Here is a 12,949-nt window from a genome sequence, read left to right on the forward strand (position 1 = left end):
TAACTCCCCACTCCTACTCCCTTCCTCCTCACACCCTAAAAGTGTGGTATACAGCTGCTCCCATGGCTGCTACCTCATGTTTTTATCTATTTTCATTTTGTTTTTGTGCCTGAAAACAGTTCCTACCAAGGATTTCATTTTCAAAACCAAATGTCACAATTTTCTAATCCCATGTGAATGGGTCCGTCCCTGTGTGTCTCACGGCAGGTCCATATTAAATTAACCAGCTTCCAGGAGTGTTTGGCAAAAGGGAGGCCATTCAAAGGGCTCCTGTAGATTGGACACTCCTGAGTGCAGTGAGTCATACACACAAGGGGTCCTTCAAGGTGTGGCCTTGCTTGGATATAATACAAGGATGCAGGGCCAGCTGTAGAGTGACGCTTCCCGAAGGGGTCCAGCATGTAGCACTCCATGAACTTGCTGCCACGAGCAATGAAGAGAGTTCTCGGGAAGAGATGATAAAATTTAACATCTTTCCCCTCTCTTAAGGTTAAGCATTTGGCTGCTAGCTAGAAGGTTGACAGTTCTAACCCATCCGCCTCTCCGTGGGAGAAAGATGAACTTGTTTGTTTCTGAAAAGAACTACAGTAGCAGACATTCTAAGAAGCAATTCTACTCTGCTCAATAGGGCAGTATGAAAAGAGATTCAATGTAGTGAATACGGTTCCTCTCTCTACATTTCAATTTTATAAGCTCAATTTTACATTCATAAGAAAGGGGGAAACATAGACAAAATTTAGAAAACGTGTTTCAGTAAATTACTTGCTAGTGCTCTCCTAGCTAGTTTGTGCAATTCTTTTTTTTTTCACATTTTAAATTAATTTATTTAAAATTTTTCTCTCTTTTTAAAATGTTCTTAGTCACCTTTAATAGGTGTGTGAACAAACACTGGAGATACATTAAATGCATCAATAACGTAGTAAGGTCATAACATGGCTCTGGGGCTCTGGAACTGGCTGACAGAATTGGGAAGGGACTTGTTTCTGCCAGGAAAAGGAGAGGGTCCGGAAGAGAAGAAAGAGATCTAACAGGTGAACCCAAGCCCAGGATTCAGAAGTGCAGCAGAGTCTAGAGTTGGCCTTAAGGTTCAAGTTCCAGCAGCCTCAATGGTAGCAGTGAACAGAGGCACAGGTGTCCGGTGTATGTAACAGCTGATGGTGCAGATAGTATCCACAGAAATTCAGGGTGGAGAAGGGAGAACAGAGTATGAGGAACTGATCTGGAAAATCCCACAGACACAGCACGGTCCAGGGGAATCATCCCCGCAGGGCTCTGTCATGTACAACCAGTGTCCTGCAAATTTGGTGTCCCAAAGTTCTGAGATATCAACGTCTCAGCAAGGGACCACGCTAGAAGAGCGGCAGGGTACAGAGGCACGCCCTGCAGCTAATGGGGAGGGGCGCAGCACCCAGAAGCTTTAGCAGTGTGCAGAGGTCCGGGTCTCAGCTGTGCGGGGCTGTCCATCAAAGGTACATCCCCACGTTGGGGCTTTGCCTTGAGCACGGGTGCTATGCATGCTCTGCCCACTGAGAGGCGCCTCTTAGCAGAAGCTTGAAGCGTCGGCTCCTTGACTTCCTTGACCTCAGATTCCCGAGGATGACGACCACGACCCCTTCTGACCTGTGAAGACTGGAGATGATGGGTAGATGGGTCCGGCGTCGATGGCGGAGTAAGACCTGGCTCCTTCTTAAAGGAACTTCGAGAGGTAGCTGCTGCCACGGGCGCAGAGCGCGCGAGGACTTGACGGCTGGGACCCCTGCCCACAGGCAGAGCGCGAGGGCAGCGCGGCACCCTGCAAGGCCGGAGGAGCCGCAGGCCCAGCTTGGCTCGACCAGGAGAGCGGACCTCCTTCCAGGCTCGCAGCCCCGGGCTGCTGGGCGCTGTGGGCTCCGCGTGGTCCACGACGGCCCGGTCCTGGCCCTGCTTCCACAGCTCGTAGCGCTCGGGCTGCAGGATGCGCACGAAGACGTCCATGGAAAAGGAGACCCTGGCCTCCCCGCAGCTGCACTGCGAGGCCACTTTGCCGTAATCCACCCAGCACGGGGTGGCGAAGTTGATGGCTTCGGCACAGTTGAAGCCGTGGTTGAAGCCCGCGTGGTAGCCGTAGGGGAAAGTCACCATGAACTCCCCGGGCTCCTGGGTGACCCGCCCAAAGGGGATGCCGTTCTCCCTGAGCACGGTGGGCGAAATGAGTGCCACCTTGTGCCGCAGGAAGGCCGCACAGCTCCGCGAACTGCCCGGGAAAAGCTGCCTGGCCAGGCGCTCCAGGCGGCCTCCGTGCTCCGGGGGCACCGCGTACCACGTTTTGGGCTCCCCGAAGTGCAGGTAGTTGATGCTGTACAGGTCCATGTCCTCCGTGTGCCAGGCGAAGGTGGTCTTCCACATGCCGAAGTACAGGTAGGGCGTGTTGACGCCCTCGATGACCACGCCGCACTCCTGCTCCAGCAGGTCCTGGACGGTGCCCAGGTTCCCCAGGTTCCAGTGCTCAGTGCTCTCGTCAAACAAGGAGCCGCTGATGTCAGCCCCGTAGATCGGGGCGTCGTACAGGCGATTCTTCCAATACTTCCTCTCCAAGTCGTCAAAGTCCAGGTGCTGCGGGGCGCGGTACTTGTCACTGTTGGCCAAGTGGCGATACTCCCTCACGGTCATGGCTTTCTTCTTTTTGTGGTATTGCGTAAAGACCCCAGCCCGCCCGGAGGCCACCTGCTGCAAGGGCGCGGCTATCAGGATGTCACTGATGTCCTCGTAGTTCTGTCTGGCTCGCCATTCCTTGGGAGGAATGATCTTAGCCACGCCTGCTCGGTGTGCACCTTGGGATTCCATGTGGGCAATGTATTTGTCGAAATCGTTAAATTCTTCTTTGGTTGGACGAAATATCATTATGGTACAAGCAGGGTTCTGAGGAGCGTTGCACTTAGACTTCATAGCTGTATGTTAATGAGCAACCGCTGCCTAAGTTCTCAGTGCGCTTTAGATAGAGAGCTGAGGGTGCTGGGAAAGGGTATTAAAAAGAAATGGGTTGGGGTAGCTGTGAGGCAGCGGGAACCACCAGCCGACTTTGAAGCGATTGAGAGGAGCACCCTCTGTGGGCTGGCTCTGCTCTGGAAAGCAGCTATGCTCTGGCACTAATGAGGTTTGTGCCTGCAACTCTGTGCTGGCTCTCAGGTGGTGCCTGGCTGTCCTCTTGAGATTACTGAATCACCTACACCTGGGATTCTGTAGCCGAATGTGCCTTCCTCAAGATTGTGTTTATGTTTAAAGATAAGCCTTTCTCCAGTGGCTGCTTCACTCCAGTTTGTGCAATTCTTACTAAATGAGTGGGACCATGCAAATTGAGTTTATGGAACTCGAATCTGAAGATTGGTCAGCAGAGTCAGAAATCTCGATATCATCAAGAAACAAGAGCTAGGAGTAGAGTATGTTCTTTGGACCCCAAGGTTTCTGTGCTAAATCTCGATCCAGGACATCGAATTGAGCCAAGACCACAAAACAGAGTGGTGGGCTTCCTGGCCCATGGAGTGAGAAATCTGAGTGCCTTAGAGCAGCCACCTGGGCACTTCATAGGGAGAGCTAGATTTGGAGATGCATGGAGCTAGAATTGAGTACATTGAGGCTTACTTAAGGTAGAGTACCTCTTTGGACATTTCTTGACAGCACTAAACCAGCTTTGTTGTACTGTCCAAGCAGGGTAGACCAAGGGGCCAGCATGGCTGAGAGGCTAAGGACCAGAGAGAGAGGTGTGCCTGAAGGCATGACTGACGGAACTGTAGCCTGTTGACATCCCCGATAAACGTGGTTATCATGAGTTTTGTCTGTGAGCTCTGTGTGGCCATTGCAGTGAATCATGACTCCCAGGGAAAAGTAGAGGGTACCTTTGGAGGAAGGAGAGGTCGAAATTGGTAAAGAGGGTTGGAGGGTAAAGTCGTGTTCTGACTTTCACTTCATAGGAATTAACCTTGGACTGATGAATCAAATTAAAGAAGACTAAATGCCATGACAGCACATTCTTAACACAAGGGAAAGGTAGAAGGTCCAAAGGCAAGATTTCAGTAGGATTTGGCACTTTGATCCTGAGGTTACCAAAAGGGGCTATAGAAAGGGAGAACCGATCTTGGGGATCTATGTGTAACCTCCTCTCTGGGAGATGGGCAATGGGGAGGTGGGTGAGGGGAGACGCCGGGCAGTGTAAGATAAGATAAAATAATTATTTATAAACTATTAAGGGACCAGGGGGAAGGGGGTAGCGGGAGGGAGGGGGATGGAAAAAGGAAAATGAGCTGATTCCAGGAACCCAAGTGGAAGGCGAATTTTGGGAATTATGAGGGCAACGAATGTATAAGGGTGCTTTACTCAATTGATGTATGTATGGATTGTGATAAGAGTTGTACGAGCCCCGATAAAAGATTTATTAAATTTTAAAAATGTTCCCAAAATGTTGCTGTGTAAGCACAGTAAGGCAGTATGGGAAGCCCCTGGCTGGTTCAGGGGCCCAAAGCTTGGATAAAGCATATAATATGGATGACTAGCATGGCCTAGTACCACAAGTCTGGATTTAACTGCTGAAAGTCTGGCTCCAGAGAGGGAGCCCAGTAATAGGTTCTGAATCAGGACTGATTAAATTTTAGAGCAATGTCCATGCTGATGTCGCCAAATCACATAAGCTCCCTGTGCTGGTCAATATGAATCCTGGAGATTTATAAAACTATACATATAGCTGCTGTAATATTTGCTAATTGTCCTCTTGTAATCATGTCCCAAGCCTCTCACTGACTGTGGTAGTTACATGATCTAGTGTCAATTTGAGGATTAAGAGTGTAGGGGTGGAGTCTAGGCTGTTAATCAGGATCTGGTCAATGAGATCTCTGTGTGGGCATGGACTTCCCCTAAGGATTCTGGGAATTGCTAAATTTTCCTCCTTGGAGGTGGGAGACTCTCTGCTCACACCCTGGGGGACATAGAAGCTGACAAGGTACATGGACCCACCCTGATGCAGAGACCCCTGCCAGCGCTGAGATGTTTCCAATGACTCTGGATCCAAAGACTTTCTACCCGCTGGCTGTGATCTTCTACATTCAGCATCATTACATGTGTTTCGTGAGTCTGAAGAGGACTTTATCGATTGGTATCGGACATATGGAATAATATTGGGCTTATGGACTTGATATGGACTAGGCTGGGATTTTTTGTCAATGTTCAATTGCTCTTGTGTGTATCTATATATCTTTCTTATACGCGTATGTGTGTCCATGGATTTGTTTCTCTAGTCTAATCAGACTAACACATTCACCTTTTACAAGCACTCTACAAAATGAATAGCATTACCTCAATTTTACCCAAATGAGAGGGAGTAAGACATTTGCTGGTCACATAGCTGATTTGAATGACCAGAACTGGCACACAAATCAGATATGTCTTATTTCAGAGCATGTGCTCTTATATATCTGTCAATGGCTATGTTAAAAAGCTAAAAATAAAACCTCGAATTCTCCCAGGTCATCAGTAAAGAAAGTACAGTTAGTTACCTGTTGAACAAGAGGACCACGGTAGGCTGGTGGCTTGTGCCTCTGTTTGTGGTGGTGTCTTAGGCTGAGTTATTGCTGTTTGTATTGGAGAAGGTGAAGTCGGTACTGGAATTTTAAAAAAAATGAAAGAGCTATATTCTATTTGTGGAGAACATTTCCATCACCAATAAAAATTATAAAAACAAAATTCAAATTAAATGTCATCCATTCTTCTAGCGCCTTCACCCAACTTTCTCCTAGGCATGTCTCTCACCTATCCACTTCCACCGTTTGCAACCCCCTCTTGGAAATGTGTACAAAATTGGCCTTAAGACTATGCACTACTATAGTTATTTCATTGTCATGAGGAAATCTAACCTAGATAAGAATGTGGGTAGTGTATCAGTATACAGGATCAAGTCACACTTTCCACTCTCCTGTGTTCTTCCGGCCTATACAACACCTACAAGAGTGCATTGTACGCAGGACAACTAAATTAAGTTTTATTCGTGTAAGTGATTTCACTTTCAAAGAACAGCACCTTGGGAATTTAAGTCACATTTCCCATCTCCCTTCACAATAGTCCCAATCTGGATTCCTTGCTTTTTTTCAGCCAAATTACATCTTTCCAGAGAGACGTGCAGGTTGGTCAACACAGGATTGAAACCGGTTGCCGTCCAGTCAGTTCCAATTCATGGGAACCCCGTGTGTGTCAGAGTGAAACAGTGTTCCATAGAATTATCAATAGCTGAATCTTGAAAATAGTTCACTGAGCCCTTATGGACTCGAGCCTGCAACCTTTCAGTTAGTGACTGGGCATGTTCACACTACCCAGTGACTCCAACGCTGGGCAGATCCTCATAATAATGAGTTTGTTGATCATATTGGCCACTTGCTTTCCCTTCACAATGATTCGTGATACCCAAGGCAAGCTTCCTGGAAATCCTATCCCTGGCTCTTTCTGCAGTTTTATTCTATTCTCCTCTTTCGTAAGTCATCTCTGACTCATCTTCCATTTCTCATCCTCCCCCCCAAAAAAATTCCACTAACTCTCCACTACAGAATGAAGTTCCCATTTCTTGTTTTGAAATCACCCTTGGCTTCTTTTGAATAAGCTTGCAGTTCTAACTTACCCAGTAGCACCTCAGAAGAAAGTGCTGAAAAGCCATTTCCATAAAGATTATAGTCAAGAAACTCCTATGGAGATCAGTTCTACTCTGTAACCCATTTGGAGTGCCACGGATTTTGGAAGCAGCTCGGGGTTGATCTACAAAGTTGTTCTCCTGCCTCTTTATAAGCTCTTTCCATGAGTTCTTTCTCTGATAGCACCACAGACTGCTACAGCTTGTTTGTGGTGGCGCCTTGAAGATCATTCCCAAATGTAGTCTTTCCTAACGGCCACCATCTCATTATGGCATTCTTGTCCAACAGACTACATCTTCTTCTCTGAAGATTTGGAAGATTCCATTTTTTTTAAACCACTGACATATATTTAAGAGTGCACATTGTGGAATAAGACAGATCTGAGCACAGGCAGGCTGTTCACGTCAACTCTCTCACTTGCACAAATGTCTTATGAGCTCTGAATCTGTTGGTCTTTCTCTGATTTCCCTTCCCCATCACAGTTTTGATGATTTTGCATTTCAACATTGCCCTCTCTTGTCTTTGGAAGTGCTTTGTTAATTTCTTCAAATGCTCAAAGATATGGCTTTTCTTAGCAACTAAGATAAAGACAACCTAAGAGAGTCAGATGGTCAGAGACTTTCTTCAATTTAGGTCTGTGCAAAAGACCTCTTGAGGCTAAATTATTTGCTTAAGTTCTCTTCTCTTCTACAATTGTATATGAATGTTTTAGGCATGGCCTAGAGCCACTGAGCTCAGAGAAGAGGTGGATTTTAAAAAGCCAATCCATGTAGTGGACTACGTTAGACTCCAAGCACAAGCTCTTCAGACGCTCTCAGGACAAGGATTCCAGTAGCTGTTCAGTTCATGCTGACTCATAGCGACCTCTGGTATGTCAGAGCAGAACTGTGCTCGATCGGATTTTTAGTGGTCCTGATCCTGCAGAAATAGATTGCTGGGCCCTTCTTCCAAGAGACTGAAACTGCCAGCCTTTTGGTATCCTAACTCCTACCCATCTACAGAAGACATCTTAGGCTAAAGATAAGGCTAAACAATACAACCCCCCATGAGTTCACACGATCTACATTTTAAGTGAGAAAAATAAATGATATCTGTTCTCCAAACCAAGTCTACTAATCCACTTTAGCACACACAGAAGTACAGACAGTTCCCAGATCATGTACAAGTTTCATTCCTAAATCTGTCTTAAGTCAAATATTATACATTGGAACAGTTACAGTTTGTACATCATGTTCATCAGGCAAATGTTTATCTTAGTGTTTCGTATGCAGCATACCTTTCTGCACACAAAGAAACACTTCCAGATATACTGGGACACGATCAAAATAACACTGCAGATTAGAGTAATAACGTCTTAATGTGGGTCACAAATAGTCTATTTTGTTATTATGATTCTTTATACATACCCCAAATTTTTAATAATCTAAGCTTTGTAGGTATTGGTTCATACCTATAAATTACATGTAAATCAGACATTCCTAACCCAGAGGTTGCCTGTAGGAAGAAGTCAAATCAACATTGAGAAAGTCAACAGACTGTCCCCTGAGTTTAACTGCCTGGGACAAAGCTGTTTGTGTTCCAAATTTTATGACTCAAAAATTCCAGTCGTGACCCAAGGCCTTCCCTTCCAACTCAGCTCCTGCCTGATCCTTCAGATCCCTCCTGATTAAATATACACATGGTTGAATAGGAATCAAGGGAAATCAATGTTCCCTCAGATTTTTCTGGGCTAAAAACTTGCGACATCTCTCTTATGCATTAGAATCCAGCGCCAGCTCAAGGGATCTGAGGTAATTGGTTTATTGTGTCAGCCTGGCCGATATACACATGTGGGATTAATTGAAGGGCAGAGAGATAAATGGCTCCGCAAGCCTCGCCTCTCACTCTTAGATCACCAGACCAGTGTGAAGCTGCCTTGTTTGTTCTGTGCCTCAATTTGCAAGCTACACTACCTGTGGGACACCTAACCTGTGGGCTGCATCACTGTAATTTGAGGTTCCTTCAAGACCTGCTTCGCCACACCATTGGAATTGCATCTCTTGAGCTGGGGACTGAGAGCTATGTTTCTAATCCCCACACTAAAGCCTTGAACCTAAACTTGTCCTCACACTGGCAAGTCGTTTCTCCACCTACCTGTCCGTTAGCTTATTCTCCACTTATCTTAAATCTAATCTCTTATCTAAGAGCAATGTGAAGTATCAAGCAAGTGACCTGAATTGAAAAATTTACATGTATGTTCCAAGTCCCTGAAGTCTTTGAAACATGATGTTTACTTTTTCATCAGTATAAACATCAACTTTTGCAATTTCCATGCTACATAAATAAATGAAGAAATACGAGAAGCAAAGTTGTGTAAGTCAATGACTGACCCTAAGAAAATAGGGTAGTTACATAAAAAGGCTTTTTCCACAAGGCTGTGGACTAGGGCAGATTCATCCAAACACAATAAATCACACTGAAACACAAACCCAGTGCCTGTGACAGTGACACAATTGAGTAGGTCTGAGTACAAGCACTAAATAACGGAGACAGACTGCTACCGTAACCACCTCCTATCTGTGCAGCGTTCAACAACTTAAACCCTGGGGTAAGTCCCCAAGGCTATAAAATAGAATTGAATAACACTTATAATATATAAGAATGTCATAGAAGTAAAGGATTAAAGCTCTTAGCATGTAAGAAACACAGTGAATGTTAGTTTCCTTGAAATGGAAGAGTCCTACTTCAAAGTGAACTGAATTAAGGCTATTCAAAGTTCTCGAGGAATCTAATTAATCTGACCCTTTTTCTTTGACATGCCCAATTTTCCCCACATAAACCTGTGGCCAGCTGGGCACAATCCATGGCTACCTCAGTACAGGTGCTAGATCACAGTACAGGCTCTAGATCACCACAGTACGGGCTCTAGATCAGTGGCCTTGGGGTTTCTTGAGTGGGTAATCCCTCCGTTCTTGGCTGCTCACGATAAAAAAAATTCACACAGAAGCCTGTTTTGTAATCCAAGTGAGGTTTTAGGAAGGACAGGAGAAGCTTCAGGTTTTCGAGTCTCAGAAGACTGCACGCTACTTTAGGGAAGCGTGTCAAACTGCGTGGAAGCTGCGCGGGGGCTCACCGCTGAACACCGGCAACTTTGTGGGGCTGTGCCCGCATGCGGTGAACCGAGGCCAGAGAGCAAGCAGCACAGCGCAAACGGGCGCCAGAGCGGGGTACAGGAGAGTAGAGAACCCTCTCCCAGCGGCCACAGACCGGGAGTGAGGATCCAAGAGACCACGGGCCTGCAGCCATGGTATTTGAAACCTCCAGCTGAAGAGGTGTGGCGGGAGGTATTGGTATTAATGACTGAATTACGCCCACCTGGGTGGGGTCATGAGCCTGAGCCTAGTTTGGCCCTCCCAGGGGTAACGCCCATCTGGCTTAGTGCGAGGGGGTGGGGGGCTTGAATTGGAGCATGGTGGCTAATCCTTGCCTGCTTCTCTTCCCAGTGTCCTGTAGGGGGCCTTGTACAGGCATGGGCAGGGACAACCCCTGTCCCTGTCTGACTACCTGACAGCCTTACCTTAAAATAAAAACAAACTAACTAACTAATAATTGGTCCCTTTGAGAGTCATGGGTCCTTCACTCTGTAAATGTTTGCATACACAAATGTTTGCATATGATTTGGGGGTGGGGAACAGGAGTCACAGATCCCACAAAGCTCTGCAGACTTCTGCTTTGAAAGAATGCTCTGAAGTGTCTACATTTACTTTTTAGAAAGTCTCTGGGCTCAGAAACACATGTTTGAGCTGGTTGGTGGTTCTGCTTGGGTATTGGAGGAGCAGGGGTCTCTACTCTAGGTGATGCTGGAACATTGGTGTCCTGGGCTGGGTTTAAAAATCAACATGAAAGTGTTGATCACCCAGTAAGAAATCCTGGAACTTCATGTCAGCAGAGCCAACAAGACCAGCCCCAACAGAATCAGGCCCTTCTCTAGGGGAGGGCTGGAAGACGTGCTCACCCAAAGAAAACAGCTGCAGTGGAAAATATGTATTGGGGGAGATTAGAGGTGAGAAATGATACCTGGCATTTGCATAGAAACACTTTTAGAAGGGGAGTCATGTATATCTAATGTATGTGCCTTCATAAACATCTCTATAAGACAGGGAAAGGATATAGGGTCTACAGGTCTACAGTTTGTTTTTGTCTCTAGGCTCCTAGGTCTCATTGTGACCCTAGAGGACACACTAGAACTGCCACTGTGGATTTCTGAGACTGTGTCTCTTTACAGGAATACAAAGTCTCATCTTTCTCCTACAAAGCAGCTAGTGTCCGAACTACTGACCTTGCAATTAGCAGCCGAACTGATAATCCCCTACTCGATCAGGGCTCAGAGGGTCACTATGGGTTGGAGTTCGCAGGCAAAAAATGAGGTTGTCTGTTTCTCTAAAGATTTAGAAACTCTACATATATAGGGTTGCTCTGAATTGAAATCAAGTCGATGGCACTGGGTTAGTGGGTTAAGTGTATGACTAAGAGCCAAATAGTAATTCTCAGGCTCACAGTGTCTCCCACATATGTTGATAGCCTTGAGTTCAGTCAGTCCTGAGTATCCACTCTACAAACTTGCATTTTAATTGAAAGGTAACTGAGACCTTCTGACCCATGCTGGCTTGTATGTGCAGAGAGCATTTATGGTAGGAAGTGCATTTGGTAGGAAGGTGAACGGGGTCTACTGGAGTTCCTTCCTCCCCAAGAGATAATCTATAAGAGGTAATAACTGACTGCTTCTAGAGTCAGAAATGGTATAGGTATGTAAACAATTTATAAGTCTTAGAGGGACCCAGAGAGAAAGAACTAAGAATAAAATGAAATCTGAAAATATGGCCTGGGACAAAAGGAGAATCAATGAAAGAATAAAAAACCAAGAACTACTTTTCTCCAGTATCATTTCCTTAAATCTCAATTGTCTTATCTTTTGTGTTAACGCCCCCTGGTCCTAGCACAGGAGTCGATTGGTTTGAAAACTCCCCTTTAATTAGGAGTCTAGTCAACATTTTCTTGAGAAGGAAAAATATGTTTTACAACAATATTTTTCAGTGCTCATTATGTGAAAATGGAGCCCTGGTAGCTTAGTGGATAGGGTACTGTGCTGCTAACCAAGGGGTCTACAGTTCGAATCAAGCAGTCGCTTCATGGGAGAAAATGAGGCTGGTTGGTCCTCTTAAGATGTAAAGCCTCAGAAACTCTACGGAGCAATGCTACTGTGTCCTACAGGGTCACCACGAGTTGAGATCGATTTGATTCCAGAAGTTTGGGTTTTATTGTATACAAGGTATTAGTCTAAAGCAGACAGCAGAAAACGTCTTCCATAAAGGACCACAGAGTCAATAGCTTAATCTGGGGAGCCGTGTGCTCCCAGTCACAGCTTACTCAGCTCCATAGGTAAGATGCAAATAAATGGAGGTGGCTGCGTTCCAGTAAAACCTTTTTAAAAGATAGTAGGCCTGATCTGGCTCTGGGTTGTGGCATTGCCATAACCCTAGGCCAACATGTAGTCAGAGGCTTCTTAAGAACAGAACAATCTAGTCTTCTCCCTCCAGAGCTTAAAATAAAGTCTGGAGAAAATAGCAAACACACACACACACACAGAGAGAGTCTAATAAAAAGGACTCCCAATGGGTCGATAGTAAAGTGAAGGAAACCGAATTGAACCTTGAGCTGTCTTTTCTTTAGTCAGTATTTTGTTTCCTCCTTTCAAGAAGCTGTAAGAGTAGAAGCAACTGAAGAGGAAAAGCCCCTGAGAACTATGGCCTCTTCTCATGTGTCTCTTTCTTCAAACTCAGGATGGTCTCCTTCTTTGACAACTTCCCCTACGTGCCTCTCTTGGCTAGTTTCTGAGTCAGCTCTTTTAGCCTGATCTCAGCTCATCCTGCTTGTCTGTCGAGGGAAACGAGTCCAACGCAAAGGCTAGAAGATTGCAAAATAGGGCTCAGGGAGTGCCTCTTCCTCCTCATTAAATGAAGAAACAAACAGACACAGCAAGAGATTACTAACTAGGGTCATGGTTTTTAAGGCCCCGGGTATTGGGTTTTATTATTAATATGATCCAGTGATCTTAGTTAGTGAAAGGAAATCCATTAGCTAACAATAGCACCTGAGACCACAGAATTCTCAAGAACTTACTCTTTTGATCAAAACTCCAAAACCAAATTCACTTCCATAGGCAGACGTTGATTCAAAGCGACCCTACAAGGACGTGTGGAGCTGCCCCTTTGAGTTTCCGGGACTATAACTCCTTATGGGAATAAAAGGCCCCGTCTTCTGCCAAG

At 45.6% G+C, this 12,949-nt stretch overlaps 2 protein-coding genes across 3 annotated transcripts in view; both read right to left on the reverse strand.

Moving 5' to 3' along the window:
• The window catches only part of HAVCR1 (hepatitis A virus cellular receptor 1), a 35,245-nt gene that overhangs the window by 16,196 nt on the left and 6,100 nt on the right, over positions 1-12,949 (reverse strand). Inside the window, exon 3 of one of the 2 annotated variants that reach the window (XM_075541883.1) lies at positions 5,523-5,627. The exons of the other annotated variant lie outside the window; for it this stretch is intronic. Within the exon in view, the coding sequence (XP_075397998.1) occupies positions 5,523-5,627 (105 nt within the window). The remainder of the gene's footprint in view (positions 1-5,522; positions 5,628-12,949) is intronic. 2 annotated transcript variants of the gene reach the window in all.
• On the reverse strand, positions 1,387-2,925 carry LOC142438889 (lysine-specific demethylase 4D-like). Its single transcript, XM_075540909.1, has one exon. The coding sequence runs from the start codon at positions 2,923-2,925 to the stop codon at positions 1,387-1,389; it is 1,539 nt and encodes a 512-aa protein (XP_075397024.1).

This window comes from Tenrec ecaudatus, chromosome 2 (assembly GCF_050624435.1).
Source record: "Tenrec ecaudatus isolate mTenEca1 chromosome 2, mTenEca1.hap1, whole genome shotgun sequence".
Classification (NCBI taxonomy): Eukaryota; Metazoa; Chordata; class Mammalia; order Afrosoricida; family Tenrecidae; genus Tenrec; species Tenrec ecaudatus.